Genomic DNA, 20,121 nt, shown 5'->3' with positions numbered 1-20,121 from the left:
CAGCAGAAAGACCACACTATCTGATAATCTTCCATAAGCCTTTAGGGTCAAATGGGAATGTGAATGCGAAAGGTGAGAAGAACTGGTAATGGAAGGAAAAATACACAATAGCAATGAAAAATAACTAAACACTAAAACTAAAAAAAAAAAAACTATAAAAATAACTATACACTAAAACTAAAGCTCTAGACTCAAGAATGACTTGTACTTGTGAATATAACTATCCCAGATAACTGTACGCTTAAGAACCCAATGTCTTACATTTAAGTCTTTAACTCATTTTGAGTTAATTTCTGTTCATGTTGTAAGTTAGGGGTCCAGTTTCATCCTTTTGCATGTGGCTATCCAGTTTTCTCAACACCATTTATTGAAGAGACAATTATTTCCCCATCTTGGCACCCTTGTCAAAGATTAGTTGGCCATACATACATGCGTTTATTTCTGGGCTGTCTATTCTGTTCCATTGGTCTATGTGTCTGTTTTTATGTTAATACTATACTGTGTTGATTATTGTAGCTTTGTAATCGAGTTTGAAATCAGAAGTGTGATACCTCCAGTTTTGTTCTTCTTTCTCAAGATTGCTTTGGCTATTCAGGGTCTTTTGTGAATTCCATATGAATTTTAGGAGAGTTTTTTCTATTTTTGTGAAAAATGCTATTGGAATTTTTATAGGGATTACACTGAATCTATAGATCACTTTGGGTAGTATGGGCAATTAAATGATATTAATTCTTCCAATCCAATAACACAGGGTATCTTCCTACTTATTTGTGTCTTCATCAATTTTCTCATCAATGTCTTAAAGTTTTCAATGTATAGGTATTTTACCTCTTTGGTTAGATTCCCAAGTATTTTATTGTTTTTGATGCTTTTCTGAGTGTGACTGCTTTCTTAATTTCTATATCACCTCTCATCTGTTAGGATGGCTATTATCAAAAAGATAAGAGATAACAAACGTTAGTGAGGTTGTGCAGAAAAGGGAAGCCTTGTACATTATTGGGGGGAATGTAAATTGGTACAGCCATTATGGAAAACAGTACTGGTGTATATCTAAAAGAAACGGAATTGGTACTTTGAGGAGATACCTGCACTCCCATGTTCACTGCAGCATTATTCGCAAGAGCCAAGACATGGAAACAGCCTAAGTGTCTGTTGACAGTTGAATGGATAAAGAAAATGTGATACACACACACACACACTGAAATATTATTCAGCCATAAAAAGAAGGAAATCCTGCCATTTGTGACAACATGGACGAACCTGGAGGGCATTATGCTAAGTGAAACAAGCCTGAGAGAGAAACACAAATGCTGTATGTATCACTTATGTGTGGAATCTTTTATATAAAAAAAAGCCGATTTCATAAAAACAGAGACTAGAATGGTAGTTGCCAGGGGCTGGGGAGAGGGAGAATGGGAAGGTGGAGGTCAAATACTTTTACATACTTTCAGTTATAAGATGAATAATGTCTGAGGATCTAAGGTACAGCATGGGACTGTAGTTAATAACAGGGTATTGTATACTTGAAATTTGCTGAGGTAAATCTTAAGCATTCTAACCACAGACACAATAAAGAGTTAACTGTGTGAGGTGATGGATGTGTTAATTACCTTGATCATGGCAATCATTTCACAATGTACATGTATATCAAATCATCACATCATACACTCTAAAATTACACAATTATATTTGCCAATGATTCCTCAATAAAGCTGGGGAAAATAAAAGAACCCAAGGGCTGAGTGTAAACTTGTGACATGGTTTCATCAGACTGAAACTGCTGAATCAATGCTTCAGTAATTGAAAATACCACAACTGACCAAATCACATGTTGGAACGTTAACAGAATACTCCGATAAAACATCACTGGGGACTTCCCTGGTGGCGCAGTGGTTAAGAATCCGCCTGCCAATGCAGGGGACATGGGTTCGAGCCCTGGTCCGGGAAGATTCCACATGCCGTGGAGCAACTAAGCCCATGCACCACAACTACTGAGCCTGCGCTCTGGAGCCCGCGAGCCACAACTACTGAAGCCTGCGTGCCACAACTACTGAAGCACAAGTGCCTAGAGCCTAAGCCACCGCAATGAGAAGCCGACGCACTGCAACAAAGAGTACGCCTGCTCACCACAACTAGAGAAAGCCCGTGCACAGCAATGAAGACCCAACGCAGCCAAAAATAAATAAATAAAATAAATAAATTTATTTAAAAAAAAATCACTGATTTGGGGGGCGAGGGGAATTGCTGAAGGTAGTGAAAAGGTACAAACTTCCAGTTATAAGATAAATAAATACTAGGGATGTAATGTGCAACGTGATAAATATAATGAACACTGCGTTATCTATGAAAGCTGTTAAGAGAGTAAATCCTAAGAGTTCTTGTCCCAGGAAGGAAATACTTTTTCTATTTCTTTAATGCTGGATCTGTATGAGATGACGGATGCTCACTAAACGTACTGTGAGAATCATTCATAATATATGTAAGTCAAATCATTACGCTGGACACCCTGAACTTAGTTCGATATTTCTAGTCTATCAATATCTCAATAAAACTGGAAGAAAAAATAATCACTGAAAGATTCACAAATCCAGATTCCCTAGATGAACACTGCGGTCAACTAGTCACTCACTATGCAGTTTTTTAAGCCCAAATTATTTCTTCCTTTTATTGATTTTCTATTCCATTATAAACTGATTCAATGGTATACTCTCTTAAATTAAAAAAAAAAAAAAGGAAATCCTCTTCAACTTATTTTCAAACCATGACTTATAGCTATCCTGGAATGTTATTTGTTTACTCTAAAATTCCAAAGACAAAATGAGTAAATCTACCTGGATGTCCTGAAGCTACTTCAGGCTCCCTCCCTCCTACCTTTAAATCTATTCCTTCTTCCATGTTTTTCTTGATTAACGGCATCATCATTCACCCCCACCTCCCAAACTAAAAACGGCAGCATTAACAGACATTTATCCAACGTACTTACTGTGGACCTCCTGGATTTGCAGTGTCAAGCAACACTTTCTAACACTCTGCTAAGTAATTTTGAAGTAACAGAGCAGCAGCTATGCACTAGCTGAGGTGAAGTTAGCTAGTTAAGTTTCTTTATCAGCAAAAACAAAACAAACCCCAGTGGTGTCCTACTCCGTGTGAGGTATCTGGACTTGTATTCTGTCTCAGTACAGTAAACAACCTTCGGTAAGGAAAAGTAAGTTCTAGAACTCACAGCCCACACCAGTAACAAACAGCTAATAATTATATGGCATTACTTGGCATTATTCTGAAGGATGCTGTATCTTTTGTATGTAAAACCTAACGACTACCTGAAGACTTCTGGTAACAGCTTTTATAAGGCAACTACTTTTGAAAACTTTTTCTTGCCATTGCTTTTGCATCGTTTGTTCAGATGACACTATATTCTCTGTTAACTTATTTAATGAGTATTCAAATGGGATCTAAATATTTAACATTTTCTTGCATGTATCAAGTGTTTTACAGAGTAACACATATTTACCTGCATAAAACATACTGTACGAAATGGAGGAAATTTTAATACCATGATTGAACTGTAAAGATTTCACATAATTTCAGCCTTTGGACTACGCTATGGACTGAACTCTGTCCCTCCCCCACCCCCCAAATTCCTACGTTGAAGCCCTGACCCTCAACGTGACTGTATTTGGAGGTGGGGTCTTTTGGTGGTAATTAAGGTTAAATGAGGTCATAAGGGTGTGGCCCTGATCTGATAAATAGAGAGATAACTCCCCCCTCCCTGCCCTGCACACACACACAGAAAAAAGGCCACGTGAGGACACAGCCCTCTACATGCCAGGAAGAGAGTCCTCACTAGGAACTGAATTGGCCGGCACCTTCATCTGGGACTTCTAGCCTCCAGAACTGTAGAAAAAACAAAACGTCTGTTATTTAAACTGCCCAGTCTATGGTATACTGCGTGACAGCCCAAGCTGAATAAGACAGAATGAACTGAGCCTGTTGGGTGTGCACTGCTGGATTCTTCTCTGGGCTGCAGTATCAGATAATTATACCAACTGCATTTCGGTAGCAGGTTGCTCTTGCCTTGCATGCCTGTAGTCCAGGGCTTAGTACCTTTTTTTTACAGATAGTTAGTATTTCTTCTAAGGGTTCAAGGCAGTATCTTATTTTCAATCATAAAGCTGAACATCTGAGAATGTAACATATTTCCTGACTTCACGTTTTAGTGTTTGTGCAAAGAAAGTCATTGCAACTAAATGCAACGTGGTACCCTGGACTCAACCCTGGAACAGAAAGATAATTGGTGGAAAAACTGGTGAAATCCAAATAAAGTATGGATTTGGTTAATAGCAATGTTCCAATGTCAACTTCTTAGTTATGACAAATGTACCATGGTAATGCAAGATGTTAGCAAGGGGGAGAGCTGGCTGTGTGGTATATGGGACCTCTCTGTACTATCTTTGCAACTTTTCTGTAAATTTAAATTTATTTTAAAATAAAAGAGCTTATTAAAAAGAAAGCCACTGTTCTCATTACTTGATCTCCTAACTGTTATACATTTAAATATGGAAGACCTTTATGTTAATGAAATACAACCTGATCTATTTTTACATATTGGAGTTTGGGGTTAAGATTTTATTTGCAAACAAGGCCTTTACCACTAAAAAAAAAAGAAAAAAAAAAAGTCTAAAGACCATTAACCAAAAGGGTGAGACCCAGACTCATCAGCAGCACATCTCAGGAAAAACAGAAAAGGCTTTGAAGCCAGGCAGACTTGGGGGTCTAATCCTGGGCCCACCATTTCCTGTGCAACTTGGGGGACACCTAGTATAATTCTCTGAGTCTTGGTTCTCTTATTAGTAAAACAATATTGAAGATGCTCAATAAAAGACAGCTCACTGGCCACCCCATGGTCTGCCAGGTCCTTTGGTCCCCTGGCTCAGACTTCCCTTCAGCCTTTGCCCTGGGCCCCCCTCCCACGCAGTAACCAGAGCCACCCAGGCCTGCTTCCTGCTCCAGTTCGTGCACATGTTGTTCTCTCTTTCTGGAGCACCTTTCCGGAGGTTTTGCCAACTTTTGGATGTTCTGCCAACTTTGTACATCGTTTAAGATTCAGCTCATCAGCATCTCTGAAACACTTACCCAGATTCCCTTGGGTGGAGTACTCACTGTGTTTTGTATACTTCCTCCCCACGGCCCCTGTTCTTTCAAAAACGACTTGAGGCAGTCCTAAACAGTCACTCACTGCATCCTCCCTGCTCTCTCATGTAAGAGCTTCTACAGCTCTTACACTCACCCTAATTGCTTCTTTATGTGCCTCTCTTCTCCACTAGACCATGGAATCTTCAGGAATGAGGACTGTTTCTCTCTATCCAGCACTTGACACACAGCAGGCACTTCTAGTTTACAAATGAATGACTTACTTTCACCCAGAATACAAATCACCTATTTTTTCTGTTTACTGTTTATTCCATCACATAAAATATTTTATGAAATATTGATACATGGTAGACTCCTATTTAAACATCTTTACATAAGAATTTCACAGGCAGCTAGTATTTTAAGTACAAGATAAACTGGTTTGGCTATTCTCTCCTAAAACTATTGGTACACTCAGCTGCTGCCCAGGTTATAAACATTGCTTGATATCCTGTGTCTTACACAGAAGGAAACATTTTAATATTCACACTGCAATGGTCAGATGCCAAAGAATCCAAGTGCTCATGAAAAAGCTAAACGTTAAAACTTTTGGGGTAGTATAATTATGCCTAATTTTTAAAGGGCATTCCTTTTAATAATCTTTCACTAGATCTTGGGGCAGGATTCAGACGGAATTCCAAGAAAACAGTCTTTATCTTTATGTCCAAATAGTTTTGTAAATAGACTATTATTTCTCAAAAGAAAAGGAGTGAAGATGTTACAATTACATTTGTGGTTTGGAATGTCAGGGCCTCTCATGAATTGGGCCTGATTTCTGCCGGTGTCACTGGGACTGTGCCCCATGACACATGGCACTTGTGTCAAGTCCACAGCACAGCAGGGATCCCCATGGGAGGGGGACTGGAGAGACAAACAGCCACTCTCCATAAGCTGCTTCCTCAAATACGAGCTCTGTTATTTCAGGGAGACCCACCTAGACACCAGCATAGTGGTCCCCGCACCCTCATCGGCTACGTGAGATCTGCCACGGTGCCTGGAGAGACGCCGAGGCAGGGTCCTAAGTGCAGAACACAATGTATAACTGGAAAAGAGAAGCAAGGTCTCTCTGTCAGTTGAGAAACTGCTGGCCATCACCAGCGTCGTGCAAATGCTTACGCGTTCCCCAACCCCCGGATAGCTCTCCCCAGTCATGGCTTTTCTGGCCCCCACTCAGCTTCACTACTCAGTGTGGACCACGTGGACAGTTCCTTCCAAGTTCTCAAACTCCCTCATTTTCCAACTCTGCAGACTCCACAACCACTCTTAGAATCTGCCTTTCCTGCTTCTGCAAGTCATGGCTGAGCTGTGATGGAGAAAATCACCGGACCGAGTGGAGGAGGGTCACTCCCCTCCCTGCTACACCCCATCAGTTCCCCAGTCCTGTAGGTTCTGCATTCTAAATCTCTCAAATGAGTCTTTTCCTCTCCCTCTTCCACTGTTCAAGTGTGGACACCTTCGTCTCTCTTGGGATACATCCTAAGTCTCCTAAACCAGCAGCACAGTTCTAGAGTTGAAATTATTCTGGTTAAGATTTCCTTATTATTCTGCAGACTTTTGCATCTTCTTACTAAATTCCATCCAATGACAATCTGCAATCCCATTTATATTAGGACACGTTGCCCTTATCTTCCCCAATATTTGATGAGCTGAATTCAGTAATTTGATTTTCTGCTTGTCCTGTTAATGAGGAAAGGCCCAAACATCTTCAATAAGGCCAAGGAGTCTCAAGAGGAAGTCGGCAGAGGGCCTGCAGACCCCATCTCCAAGGAGACATCAGAGATACCAGTGGGAAGCTAAGCTCTCCCAGGTGCCTAGCCCTGTTCTTTGCCGTGCAATATGGATTGCTAGATTGGGAGGGGATGCAATCTGGGGGCGAATGTGAATGCTCCTTGTTCAGGATGCCCATTCTGGCCCCAGGCTGAAGACATCTATGACTCTAGTTCTCCTGGGGTCTCCAGCTGGACACCACCATATTGGTCTACTCTCCTAAGATTCCGTGAGCAAAGATCCCTGTCTGTTTTGGGGTGGTTACTCAAAGCCTCAAGGGGCCATGACTGAGGGAAAGGGCCCTGATACTGATAACAATTTTCCTATCTCTGGCCTCACTGTTCTTCAACCACACAGCTGCTAAGGTGATTTTCTATCTTAGTCAAAGAACATGATGTCACTTCTCTACCTGACCTCAAGATGAAACCCAAGCTCCTTAGCCTGCCACCCCAGGCCTCTCTTTGTAACTTCATCTCTTGGCTCCCCCTGCAGCTCAGACCCCAGCAATTCCAAACTACATACTGTTCCTTGGAGGTTCCATGCTTTTTCTAGCCTCTGCATGGAATGCCCTCTCCACCTACTTTTGTCTACCTAGAAATTTTCTACTCAAAATTAGAAACACTGCTCAAAAATCAATTGCTTTGTGAAGGCTTCCTGGCTCTTGCAGAAGCTCCTCTCCCACCACCAATCCAGGCAGATACAACTTCTCTCTCCTCTGTGATACATCCTCACCTTGGAGCACTTCTGCAACTACAAGTAGGCCAGTGTATAGTAACTGTTACATGCCCACCTCCCCTGATTTCTCCAGGGCAAGATCACCATCTCTCTCATCTTTATAGACCAGGCACCTGGCACACAGCCGGTACTCAATAAATGCTCACTGGATGAAGACTGGTAGCACTTTAGGTAGCAGAAAAGGAAAGGGGCTTAAAGGGTGCTAAGGCTTCTCATGCATGTTTCAGGGCCAGAATCAAAGTTGGGTGAGGACAGAGCTTAAAAGCTGGTCATGGAAAAAAAGGACACTGATGATAGGACACTGACTTTCTAAGCATTCTGGATTCGGGCTTAGGAGAACTGAGAGAAACTGATCATTTAGGTAAATTGCCCAAGGCAGCTGGGTGGGGGTACCAACAGGACTAAAATCTTATGTTAGCCTCAGAGAGCAGAAACATCTGCTAAAGCCACAGCGGGCGAGCTGGCCAAGTTCAGCAGCAGGTTAGCCAGGACAGCCCTGTGACCAGCGGAAAGGGCCACAGAGGGGAGAGATCAATCATCCAGGCAGAAAGGAACAGGAGGGAATAGCAGCGACATAGGGGCTGTAACAGCTCAAGGAGGCCAGACGCCAACAACCCACTGGGGGTTCTCCAGTGCCCAGAGGGGCTGCAGGGCCCCCCCCCTGCCCCTTTCTGCCCAGGCCTTTGCTGGCTCCCAAACCTCCCTCACACCCTCAGTGCCCACTGGCTGTCAGAGCCGGAGAACTTGGGGAGTTTTGCTCCTGGTCTCTGAGGACTTTGAGGTTTTAACAATAAGGTACACTCAGCTAGCTCCCCACTCACATGCTGAAACAACTTAAAGGAAGGAGATAATCCATTTGCCAGCCAACATCTCTGTTTAAAGAGTTTTCTTTTTCATATCAACCCTTCCATGAATTCCAAATTTGATCAATTCTTTGCTACACAGTTTGACATTAACAAAACATCAACACCCTGACAACATGCTGGGGTCATAAACGAACATCTTAAAACTCTTTGGACTCCACATTAAGACGGGCTTCCAATCCCAATCTTTGATCTCTATTATAAAGCAGTACCAATAAAATATCGTAGAGATTTATGGGCGAACTTTCATTTGAGCTGTTTCACACCTAAAATAACACGAGTGCTTGGGCCAACAGGCAGAAAATTTAGGTTTAGGTTTCAGCTATTTAGGTTTTCTCTCACTTTTAAAACTTATTCACTTATTTTTTAAAAATTACCTTTAATTTAACAGTTACATTGTATTTTCCTCTCAGAGAAGATAGCTTGGAAATATTAACTGGCTAGATGTTGTGTCCTTCTGAGGACAGGCCTAAATTCAGGCAGACAGCTGTCCCCTATCCTGATAGCTATCTACCTTTTGTCAAAAAGAGTGTTTTTCCACAGGATTTAAATGGACAATATATAGATTTATCTTTTCTCCTGAGTACACCCTATTGTTAATAAGAGTAACCAAATATGTATTAGTTTGAGTAAAATCCCAACAAAAAGAATTTCATTTAAAAGACAGTATGATGATATTTGGACAGTAAGATGGTATTTGGACCCAAGATCTGTTTCACTGTATACTGTACTAATCTATGGGATAATTTCCCAAATCAAGCTTAGATTGTAATTCTGACATCAGATACTTATAGGTCAGCGACACTGAATGAAAAGAAACCAATGCCACAGTCCCTGTAGATGGGAAACCAACCGGCATCCCCACCCCCATCCCCCAACACACACACTCCCTCCCTCGTCTGATGAAGTTGGGAGAAATGATTCCGCCAAATGAGAAAGAGAGAACCTGGAGGAGGGGAAAGCAGCTCATCCAGCTTTCAAGAAGACTTTTACAGGCAAAGTAAAGTGAAAACAGCAGAAAAGTTCCTGGACACTGTCCTTGAAGAAACACAAATGAGTAGGAAGGTCAGAGTAGTGGTTCAAAGGAATCAGAATGCACAGCTGCTGCTGCCCAAGGCTGTGGGCTGGCGCCGTTCACTATGCCAAGCTGGGGGCAGTGCCGGGCAGCAGGAGCCTGTAGCCGCTCGGGAGCATAGGGGCCCTTCCTCCACTCAGCTCCCCATTTCCAGAGCTTAAGAGAAGAGTCCCAACTCTGCATTCCCAAAGAGAAATTCTAGAACTATGACAATCACGAAGCCAAAGGAAAGAGAAGAGCAAAGGAAACAGGCTTAGTTATTTAACCCAATTTTATTTTTCTCATTTTCTGAATTTGAAACGTAATTCCTGGCTATAAAAGGAGAGTGCGGAGCTAGATAAGAGAAAGCCACCTGCTCTGAAGAAAAACCTCGAATTGTGCCGAAATTTCTTAAATATTTGAATCCATATGGGGAGAACGCTTCACATGTATTCACTTTATGTGGTCTGATGGCTACTTCTATTTCTCTTTCCACCATAACGTTATAGTTTTTGTAGATAAAAGGGATTTTAAAGTCTTATCCTCCTTCCCTAAGAGGCCCTGGGCCAAAGGCTGGATTTAGCCAACTGCATTTTGGGGCAGGAGGTGTGGATGGGATGTCTCCAACCTGAGGTTACATGAAGTGTAGTCAATGTACAAATATCAGAGCTGCGTCCTCTGGAGGCCAAGCTATGAGCGAGGTACCTGGATTCTGCTGTAGCTCCTTTGCCTGGTCAGGCTGGTTACATGCACTAAAAGGAGCCAGAGGGGAGTAAAAGTCACGCCCCAAAAAGCTTCAAAATAGAAACATATTTTTATTTAAGTATTATACATACACACACACACACACACACACACACGCGCGCGCACAAGCCATAAAGGAAAAGCTTGATGCCTTTTCACAAACTCAACACCGGTGTCATCAGTGCCCAGACCAAGAATCATTAGGAGTTCCCCCACCAGATGGGCCCTTTTCCCCCCAAGGGTAGTCACTCTCCTGACTTCTAGCTTTGCTTGTTTTGGAACTTTATATAAATGGACTCATACAGTGTTTACTCGTGTCTGGTTTCCTTCACCATTATGTCTGTGTGTGGAGCTGTCATTTGTTCATTCTCGTTGTATTGCATCCCACTGAGTGAACATACCACAAATTATTTGTTCATCCTATAGCTGACGGTATTGAATAGCTTCTAGTTTTTTGGCTACTTTGCATAGTGTTGCAATGAACATTCTTACACATTCTTTTTGTAACACATGCATGCATTTCTGTTAGGTATATACCCAGAAGCAGAACTGCTGGACCACAAAGTGTGTACATACATTCAACTTTAAAAGATACTGCCTGTCTTACTATGTTCAGACTGCTATAATAAAACTATCATAGACTGGGTGGTGTAAGCAACACACACTTATTTCTCACTGTTCTGGGGCTCTGAAGTCCAAGATCAAGGTGATGGCAGACTCAGTGTCTAGAGAGGGCCCGTTTCCTGGTTCACAGATGGCGCCTTCCTGCAGTATTCTCACATGGTGATGAGAGTGCTCTCTGGGGTCTCTTTTATATGGGCACTAATCCCATTCATGAGGGCTCCACCCTTGACCTAATCACCTCCCAAAGGCCCTGCCTCCTAAGATCATCACATTAGGGGTTAGGATTTCAAGATATGAATTTGAGGGGGACACAAACATTCAGTCCATAACACTATCAGTTTTCCAAAGTGGTTGCACCAATTTGCCTTCCCCGCAGCAGTGAGAGTTCCCATTACTCCACATCCTCGTGGATACTTGGTGTTATCTTTTTTTTAAAAAAATATTTATTTATTTATTTATTTGTTTGTTTGGCTGTGCTGGGTCTTAGTTGCAGCACGCGGGATCTTTGTTGCCGCATGTGGGATCTTTTTTTTTTTTTAGTTGCGGCATTGGGATCTTTAGCTGCAGCATGCAAGATCTTTTAGTTGCGGCATGTGGGATCTTTTTGTTTTGTTTTGTTTTTAGTCGTGGTATGTGGGATCTACTTCCCTGACCAGGGATTGAACCCAGGACCCCTGCATTGGCAGCACGGAGTCTTAACCACTGGACCACCAGGGAAGTGCCTAAATGTCTTTATTTTAGCTATCCTGTGGGTTGTGCAGATTTCTGAGGTGGGAGCTGGGTTCTCTTTCTCACACCTTTCCTAGTAGAGTAAATGCCAATTAGTTGTGACATTCCCAGGTATCACAAGCTAGAAGACACTTGGGCTCCCTGCCTCAGGCTATCCATCAAGTGTTGGTAAGGTGGATACAATGTGGAGGAGCAGACATAGTTGGCAGGAAGCCACTGAGAGGTGGGTGAGGTTGGCAGGCCAGGGATTCAATGACTGTTGGCACTTCCAAAGACCCAGAGTATTGGTACTAACAGATGGTTTGTGTGTACTGAAGAGGACAGTCAAACGGCATCTTCCATATGAATGTCTTATGAGACCCAGGCTTGACTGACATATTCCTTATTCCCATTCTTGACCTATCAGAAATGCAAGATCCTCCTAAGTAACTCATGGTTCCTTAGGTACTCGCTGGCTACCCCATGCCGGGGAAGCTCAGAAGTTGAGGTTACAGTTACTATGAATGAGGATATTAAACAAATGAGTGGAGACAAGTGTGGACAAGGAATGCCATCAGTAGAAAGGGGTGTAACAGTAACAATAATTCTTCTAGTCCCAGGTTAACAGGTCTTGTCTGGTTGTGAGTGAAGGTTAGGTGGATATGAACTTGAAAAATGTTGAACAGGCCCTGCAAAAATATAAACACAAACTAAAGGCCAGCACTGTCCATATGGATGACAATGGAATGGTGATGGCTCCAGCTTCATGGCCATGGGAGGGGAGGTTAGGGAGGAAGCCTCATGTGCTGACGTTCAGTGATATGTGTGGGTAACACGTTTGTGCCGCATTCCCTTAAGCCACGTATATCCGCCCACAGCTTGGGCACAGGTGTCATAGACATTGTGAGGGATGGGGGTCAAACAGAAGTTCTTAACACAGCATTTAGGTTTGACGAGGTCACAGAGGCCAGATAGGGGCATAGTTGCTCTGAAACAAGCTAAGTCATTGGGGTAGAACATCCCCTGCTCAGATGAGGATAAAGCTTCCCATTCTTATTGAGAGATGACTGAAAGTTCTGGATCTTTTAGGTATCACTGTGCACAGAGGTCACCTATCACTGGTAACACCCTGTTAATTATAACTGGGTTTGGATGATCATGCAGCTTCCGACCCAGAATTTCACAGCTTAATAATCAACTCCATCTCCCTCTCCTCCTGTATTCTCATTTCTGGAATGGCCAAAAATGAACGGTGCTTCTGAGCACCCAGTATAAATGGCAGGCAAAGCTGAACCCCTGAAGAAAGCAGATGTCCAATTCTCGTGGAGCAGGTGGAGCTCTCGGGTTTTGATTATATGTTCTAGGTTGCAGTGATCCAGAAAGTACTGTTATGGGGCAGGGGAGAGGAGGTGCTAGGTTTCCCTAGGGAGGGCCTCCACTGGATTGAACAGATGATAGCTCTGGCTCCCGTTTGGGACAATGCACACCAGAGCCAGCACTCCCTGGAGAGGGAGTAGAGGCTTCCAGACAGGACAACCTCCACCATGGGGTTGAAGACATCGCTGTCAACCGCTGGCTGACCAAGATGGCGGAGCCAAACTTGGGCCACAGGCCACAGGATCTCCAGCCCCTAAAGGACATGGCTGCAGTCAAGGCCTAGAAGAGTCCCATTCTCCCGCCTTTAAAATTAAAAAAAAAAAAAAAAATAGACTTTACTTTTTTAGAGCAGTTTTAGGTTTACAGCAAAATTGAGCAGCAGTTACAGAGATTTCCCATTTCCCACCCCCACCCCCATGCACAGTCCCATTATCAACATTCCTACCAGAGTGGTCCATTTGTTATAACTGATGAATCTGCACTGACATATCATTATCACCCGAAGTCCATAGTTTACATTAGGGGTCATTCTTGGTGTTTACCTTCTATGAATTTGGACAAGTGTATAGTGAGAAGTATCTACCATTATAGCATCATACAGAGTAGTTTCACTTCCTAAAAATCCTCTGTGCTCTACTTACTCTACTTACCCTCTCTGCTAGTTCCTGGCGGTTGCTGATCTTTTCACTGCCTTCATAATTTTCACTTTTCTAGAAAGTCATATAGTTGGGATCTTACAGTATGTAGCCTTTGAAGACTGGCTTCTTTCACTTAGTAATTTATATTTAAGGTTCCTATGGAGGAACCATGTCTTTTCATGGTTTGATAGTTGGTTTCTTTTTAGTGCCAAATAATAGTCCATTGTTTGGATGTACCACAGTTTATCCATTCACCTACTGATGGACATTTTGGAGGTTGCTTCCAAATTTTAGAAAATAAGAATAAAGCTGCTATAATCACCCATGTGCAGATTTTTGCATGGACATACATTTTGAACTCCTTTGGGTAAAAACAAAGAGTGCAATTACTAGATCATATGGTAAAAATATGTTTAGTTTTATAAGAAACTGCCAAACTTTCTTCCAAACTGGCTGTACCATTTTGCATTGTCATAAGCAATGAATGCGTTCCTGTTGCTCCACATCTTTGCCAGCATTTGGTGTTGTCAGTGTTCTGGACTTTGGCCAGTCTAATAGGAGTGTAGTAGCATCATTACTATTTTAGTTTACATTCCTCTAATGACATATGATGTGGAGCACCTTTGCATATGTTTATTTGCCATCTGTATACCTTCTTTGGTGAAGTATCTATTAAGGTCTTTTGCCTATTCTTAAATGGGTTGTTCATTTTCTTATTGTTGAATTTTAAGAGTTCTCTGTATATTTTGGCTAATAGTCCTTTATCAGATGTGTCTTTTGCAAATTTCCTCCAAGTCTATGGCTTATCTTTTCATTCTCTTGACAGTGTCTTTTGCAGAGCATAAATTTTTAATTTTAATTAAGTCCAGCTTATCAATTCTTTCTTTCATAGATTGTGCCTTTGGTGTTGTATCTAAAAGGTCATTACTGGACTTCCCTGGTGGCGCAGTGGTTAAGAATTGCCTGCCAATGCAGGGGACACGGGTTCGATCCCTGGTCTGGGAAGATCCCACATGCTGTGGAGCAACTAAGCCCATGAGCCACAACTACTGAGCCCACGCACCACAACTACTGAAGCTCACCCACCCTAGAGCCCATGCGCTGCAACTACTGAAGCCCTCACACCTAGAGCCCGTGCTCCGCAACAAGAGAAGCCACTGCAATGAGAAGGCCGCACACCACAATGAAGAGTAACTCCCGCTCGCCACAACTAGAGAAAGCCTGCACGCTGCGATGAAGACCCAACGCAGCCAAAAATAAGTAAACATAAAATAAATAAATAAATAAAAGGTCATTGCCAAACCAAGGGCATCTAAAATTTCTCCAATGTTATCTTCTAGGAGTTTTATAGTTTTACATTTCACATTGAGCTCTGTGATTCATTTTGAGTTAATTTTTGTCTCTTCCCTTCTGAGAGGTTAGTTATTGCGGTGGACAGATTGGAAATGTGAGAGGAACTTGGTAAATGCTAGAAATCCTAGGAACTTTTGGGCTGTCCCGGAAGACTTCTGTTCTAGAACTGCCAACACCTTCGTGGGCACCACATAGGCACTTTGCTGGAACTGGAGCCCAGGGATTCTAGAATATACCCCTCCTGAGGCTGGCATGAAGACTGCTGGTGTAAGTGGTCCAGGACCATGTATGTAAGTGGGGGAGTAATGGATCTGTACAAGGCAGGGTTAGGGAAGTGAATGGTGATTCCATTGTGCAGCAACCCTTCCGTTCAGTAGAGATTCTATGCTTTTATTGCTAGCAGACGGCTGGGCCACTCAAAGGCCAAATGACATGGTCTGTTGGACCTGGCAGAGGTATGTATGGAAGTCCATCTTCCACATGTCACACATGCTGCCAGGTATGGCTGAGGTGCCAGGAGTCCTAATCCTATGCCTCAGAGCACAGCAACAGAAGGTCTTGGGTTTATGGAATGGGTGAAAACCTTAGATGATGGCTGTGTTGAAGCTGTGGTAGTTCTGGCAGAAGTGGGCTCCACAGGCAAGAGGGAGAGGCTAAGAAACCCTTGACACAAGTTGATGCCTCTATTTGTAGAGAGCCTTGGCTTCAGACTTGGAACGAAACCGTACTGTAATAGCTGGGTGAACTTACAAGCCTTGGGCCCCAGGCCAATCATGCGTTTGGAATATGGTTCCTCTGTCTTTGTGTCTGAATAGACCCCTGGCAGATGGTATATTCCAGGAAATGATGTGATGGGGAGGTGGGAGGTATGGCAGTGGTGCCACAGGGTCATCCAGGAGAACCGACGTGAAGAAGTCAGTGACAGTTTTCAGATCTCTAGCTAGGAAAAAAAACAGAACCCAGGAGAACACTGCCTCTTAAAAAGATCTGCTACCACCCTTAGCATTGCCAAGATGACATTAGTCTTTCCCTACGGCCATGGCCCAGTCATGATAAAAGCATGGGGTCAGGTTCCTGGGACTCTAGGGGTGGGGCATTTCCAGAGTGAGCAGCACACCGACCCCCTAGTGGCCTGCTTGCCAGGGTCTAGACAGCATGTCCACAAAAGGGCCAGTGCATACCGGAAAAGAGCAGGAAGCGGGGGTTCACGTGTTCAGGAGCATGAGTTTCCCAAGCCCTTGTTTTGAAGCAGTGGTAGTGAAGAGAGGTCAGCAATAACTAAGAGCAGGGGAATGCTGTCCTGCAGATGTGTCTCAATGCTGTGCCAAGATCTGCAGGTTCATAAAGGTCAGGGGCTCAGAGAACCGCCTTTCCAGGGCCTCTCCAGGATCCCTATGCTGCTGGCGTTCTCAAACCTACAGCCTGGCACCCCACTAGATACTTCCATCCGGAGCAGGCAGCAGGCTGAATTTTCCCAGGAGTTAGAGAGGCAGGACCCCAAAGCACAGTGGCCTCCCAGGACATGCTGTGAGTGAGGGCAGTGCTCAGAGACTGGCTTTTCCTCTGCCAGCTGTGTGGGCACACAGGCGTGCTGGCAGTGGGAGCTGCCAGTCAGAGCAGGCAGTGGAGGGAGACTGGGTAGCTGTCTCCTTTCTCTAGGTGATGACATTTGGAAGTTCCCAGAATGGAGCAGGTTTGGCACCTGGGCTGCTTTCTCACCCCTGAGAGACGGGGCCAGGTAAAGGGCTCCCAGCTGCCAGAAGGCCATGGGATATGTGGGTAGATGGAAGGGATATACCTCTCACCTAAGTGCAGTCAGAGTGCAAACATCAGAAGTCATGTCCAAGGGCATGGGAGGAGGGAAGGTTCAAGCCAGTGTATGTAGCAATCCAAAACTGGATCACCGGATTCAAGGAAGTTAGGAGGTGAAAGTCATGATACAGTCAGTGATGTAAGATGAGCCAAATAAGCAGATGAACAGACTGTCAAATGGAGGAGGAAGAAGCCTGGAGAAGAATTCATGAGCTCTAGTGGGGAAATAACTCAGGTATGGTCTTTCATTCACCACCAGGCCTAGGGCAGTGCCTGGCAGATGACTGGTGCTCATCGTTAAATACTTGTCAAAGGAGGTCTAGAGAGACTCGGTGACTTACCAAGAGAGGCAACATCAGGACTAAGAGGAAAAGCCCAGACTTGGCTCCCTTTGCTTCTGCATCTCTGGGATGTACCAGGTTATCTTGTAAAGGGCAGGTCAAGAGCAGATCAGCCCCCACTCTTCACACCAGAGTTCGAAACTTTTTCTTAAAAGGCCACTAGTAAATTTTCATTCCATTCTCCTACAGTAGTGTGACGTCACCTCAGACATTACCTAAATGAATGGGTGTGACTGTATGGCACTAAGGCCTTATAAAAACTGTGACCGGTGTGGGCTGAGCTTGCTGAGCCCCACTTTGGAACAACAGTATGAAAGTTCCTCGTTTCTTTCTGAAGCTGACCACTTGCCTGAGTTACTTATATGGCAGGGCCAGTCTGAAGGCCTGAGATGAGTACCTGTGCCCTGCCTTGAGAACGCCTCAGTTTGGCTCCTCTTGAACATACAAGGGCCTAACAGGAAAACATACAATAACTGAGGGCAAACACTTTTCCAGGGAAAACCATTTTTTAAAGATCTCATTAGATGTGAGAAAAGATGTTCAGACAAGATTGCTGTCCCTCATGAATGTTTTTAAGGAGAAACAAACAAAGGAAGATGATTAAATAGAAGCACGTCTTTCAATCCAAGAAACCAGAAACTGATTTTTACCTTCTGAACCAAGTAGACACTTGTAGCTCTCTCAGCAGCCACTTTATCCAGGCTGGATCCCTCAGGAACAAAGTAACTGACGTCAGCGATGTGAACTCCCACTTCAAAGTTGCCTGTAGATGCACAAGAAGGTTGATCAGCCTGGAATGGAAGGCAAGGGCAATCCCTCCTGGGAATCCATCCCGAGAAGGCATGTCCCTCCCAGAGGCCACAGGGCTTGGAGTACAGGCTGCCATTTTCAGGCTGGCCCGGTGCTCCACCTACCCACTGCCGTGTGCGCTAGATTTACTTTCCTCACTGTACGCCAACAGATGATGAGATTTTTATCCCATTAGCCATTAACCATTTTTATCCCATTAATCATTTATCAAATTAACCATTTTTACAAATGTTTACCATTTCTAAAGGCTTCTTGTCTTTGAGTAAACATCAGTAGACTTGTAAAAGAAGACTCATTTTGGATGACGAACAAATCCTTACAGCTCACTAGAAGGCATTAATGCCTAAATCCTGCAGACCCCGCCCCTGAAAGCACTGCCCTTCCCATCTATCCCGGCCACAGCTTTTCCTCAGCCCCACGGCTGGCCTTCCTACCTTGATTCCATCCCCTCCCATCTAGCCCTCCACACCACTGCTAATACCCCTCTCGTAACCGTGGGTGTGGTGATGTCGCCCCTTAGCCTGTCACTCGTGCCCGTGTACGGGCCCGCCTCAGTCCACCTCGCCAGCCTTATGGCTCATCCTCTACATGCTCTCTATGCAGCTGTCACGGGAAACTGCTTTCCATTCCCAGAACGTATCTTACCTCATCCCATTCTTGCTTGGCTCATGCTTTTTCTTACACTTGGGATAATAATCACAACAGGATCTGCCCATCAAAATCCTTCTTACCTTATAAGGGTCAACTGAAAGAGAATCCCAGGACAAGAAGAGATTCTCTGCCCTCTGTTTCCCCTAACTATACTGTTAAAGCACCTAATACATAACTGAAGATGCTTCTTGTGGTCTTCTCTTCAGAGCTTTCATCACTATCAGATATCACAGCACATCCTTACTGGCTCATGTGTTTACTGTCTGCCCCTACAGTGCAGGCTCCAGTAAGGCAGGGATTTTTGTGTCAAGTCCACTGCTGTAGGTCCAGTGCCCAGAAGAATGCCTGACACACGATAGGCACTCAATGTTTGTTGAGTGAACGAATCAACAATTTGTTTGCCTACTGTGGTAAAAGACCTACTTGTTTTCCATTTTAGAATTGCCCTTTCCCTTCCTGGTGGGGTTGTGTTTTCAACAGGTCCTGTCTTCTCTATGAGTTCTACCAGAGACATGGTCAGATGACTCAGGCTGGTGGAATCATACCTAAAGTGGGCTTGGGGGCTGGTTAGGTTATACATTTAAGATTTCCTCTTGAACATCCCATAAATCATCTATCAGATGTAGTATATGTGATTATATACACACAAACATACGCACACAAAAATGCACATAACGGACAGAATATGGAAAGGAGTACACATGTGAAATGGCATATACTTTGGAGAGAGGAAGCATCATGGGCAGACAGAAGCACACTGATGATACAAGCACAAAGGTGAATTTGCTTATAATTTAAATACGTGCTTGATGGAATTCCGCTATACTCCATTCCTGTTCATAGTGATTGGTCTAGGCACAGGCATGTGACTCAAGTATCAATAGATTTATTCTGAGTCTGTTTTCAGGGATTGATACGGGCTTCAGAAAAGAGGGTCTCTCTCCCAGGACCCTAGACAATAAGTCTGGAACTGTCAAGGAAACATTTTTGCCACATAATCATGCCAATATAGAAAATAATAGGTCTAAGAAATAAAGGGAGAATCATGATGACCTCATTTGAACTCCAGGATCCAGCTGAACTTGAATTCTCACTAAAAGAATCCTGACTGATTCCCAAGTTGATTCAGAAGAGTTACTGACACGTCACCACTCTCTCCTCTGGTTACCTGGATAATCAGTTTTAAGGTATCTCACATTTTAGCCTCAAATTTTGTAGCCATTTATTGTCCTCCTATTTCTTCTTCACTGGGGGAGGATTTTCCCCTGTTTTTAAAATGGAAAAATGTTTAAACTTGGGGTGGTTAAAATAAGAGGTTCAGGGATGGAAAAGAATTTAAGATTCCCCATTCTCATCTGTCTCACACTCCTACAGGGCAGCATTGGGTTTTTCCACCCAGTCCTGTAACGCTAATACATTAGGGAAAACCCAAGTCCATCTAAGAAATACTGGCT

At 43.6% G+C, this 20,121-nt stretch overlaps 1 protein-coding gene and 1 non-coding gene across 6 annotated transcripts in view; both read right to left on the bottom strand.

The window, feature by feature from the left end:
* DIS3L2 (DIS3 like 3'-5' exoribonuclease 2) overlaps positions 1–20,121 on the bottom strand; it is a 386,722-nt gene that overhangs the window by 94,912 nt on the left and 271,689 nt on the right. For all 5 annotated transcript variants that reach the window (XR_009009011.1, XM_007184723.2, XM_007184727.3 and 2 more), the window contains one exon: positions 17,857–17,969. Coding sequence is in view for 4 of the 5 variants with exons in the window: in XM_007184723.2 (XP_007184785.1) it covers positions 17,857–17,969 (113 nt within the window). In the remaining variant the exon portion in view is untranslated. The remainder of the gene's footprint in view (positions 1–17,856; positions 17,970–20,121) is intronic.
* On the bottom strand, positions 11,622–11,694 carry TRNAG-GCC (transfer RNA glycine (anticodon GCC)). Its single transcript has one exon. It is a non-coding gene; the product is annotated as a tRNA-Gly (tRNA).

This window comes from Balaenoptera acutorostrata, chromosome 8 (genome assembly GCF_949987535.1).
Source record: "Balaenoptera acutorostrata chromosome 8, mBalAcu1.1, whole genome shotgun sequence".
Lineage (NCBI taxonomy): Eukaryota > Metazoa > Chordata > Mammalia > Artiodactyla > Balaenopteridae > Balaenoptera > Balaenoptera acutorostrata.
Note: the sequence above shows the minus strand (reverse complement) of the source record. Positions and strands in the feature narration are given on the sequence as shown.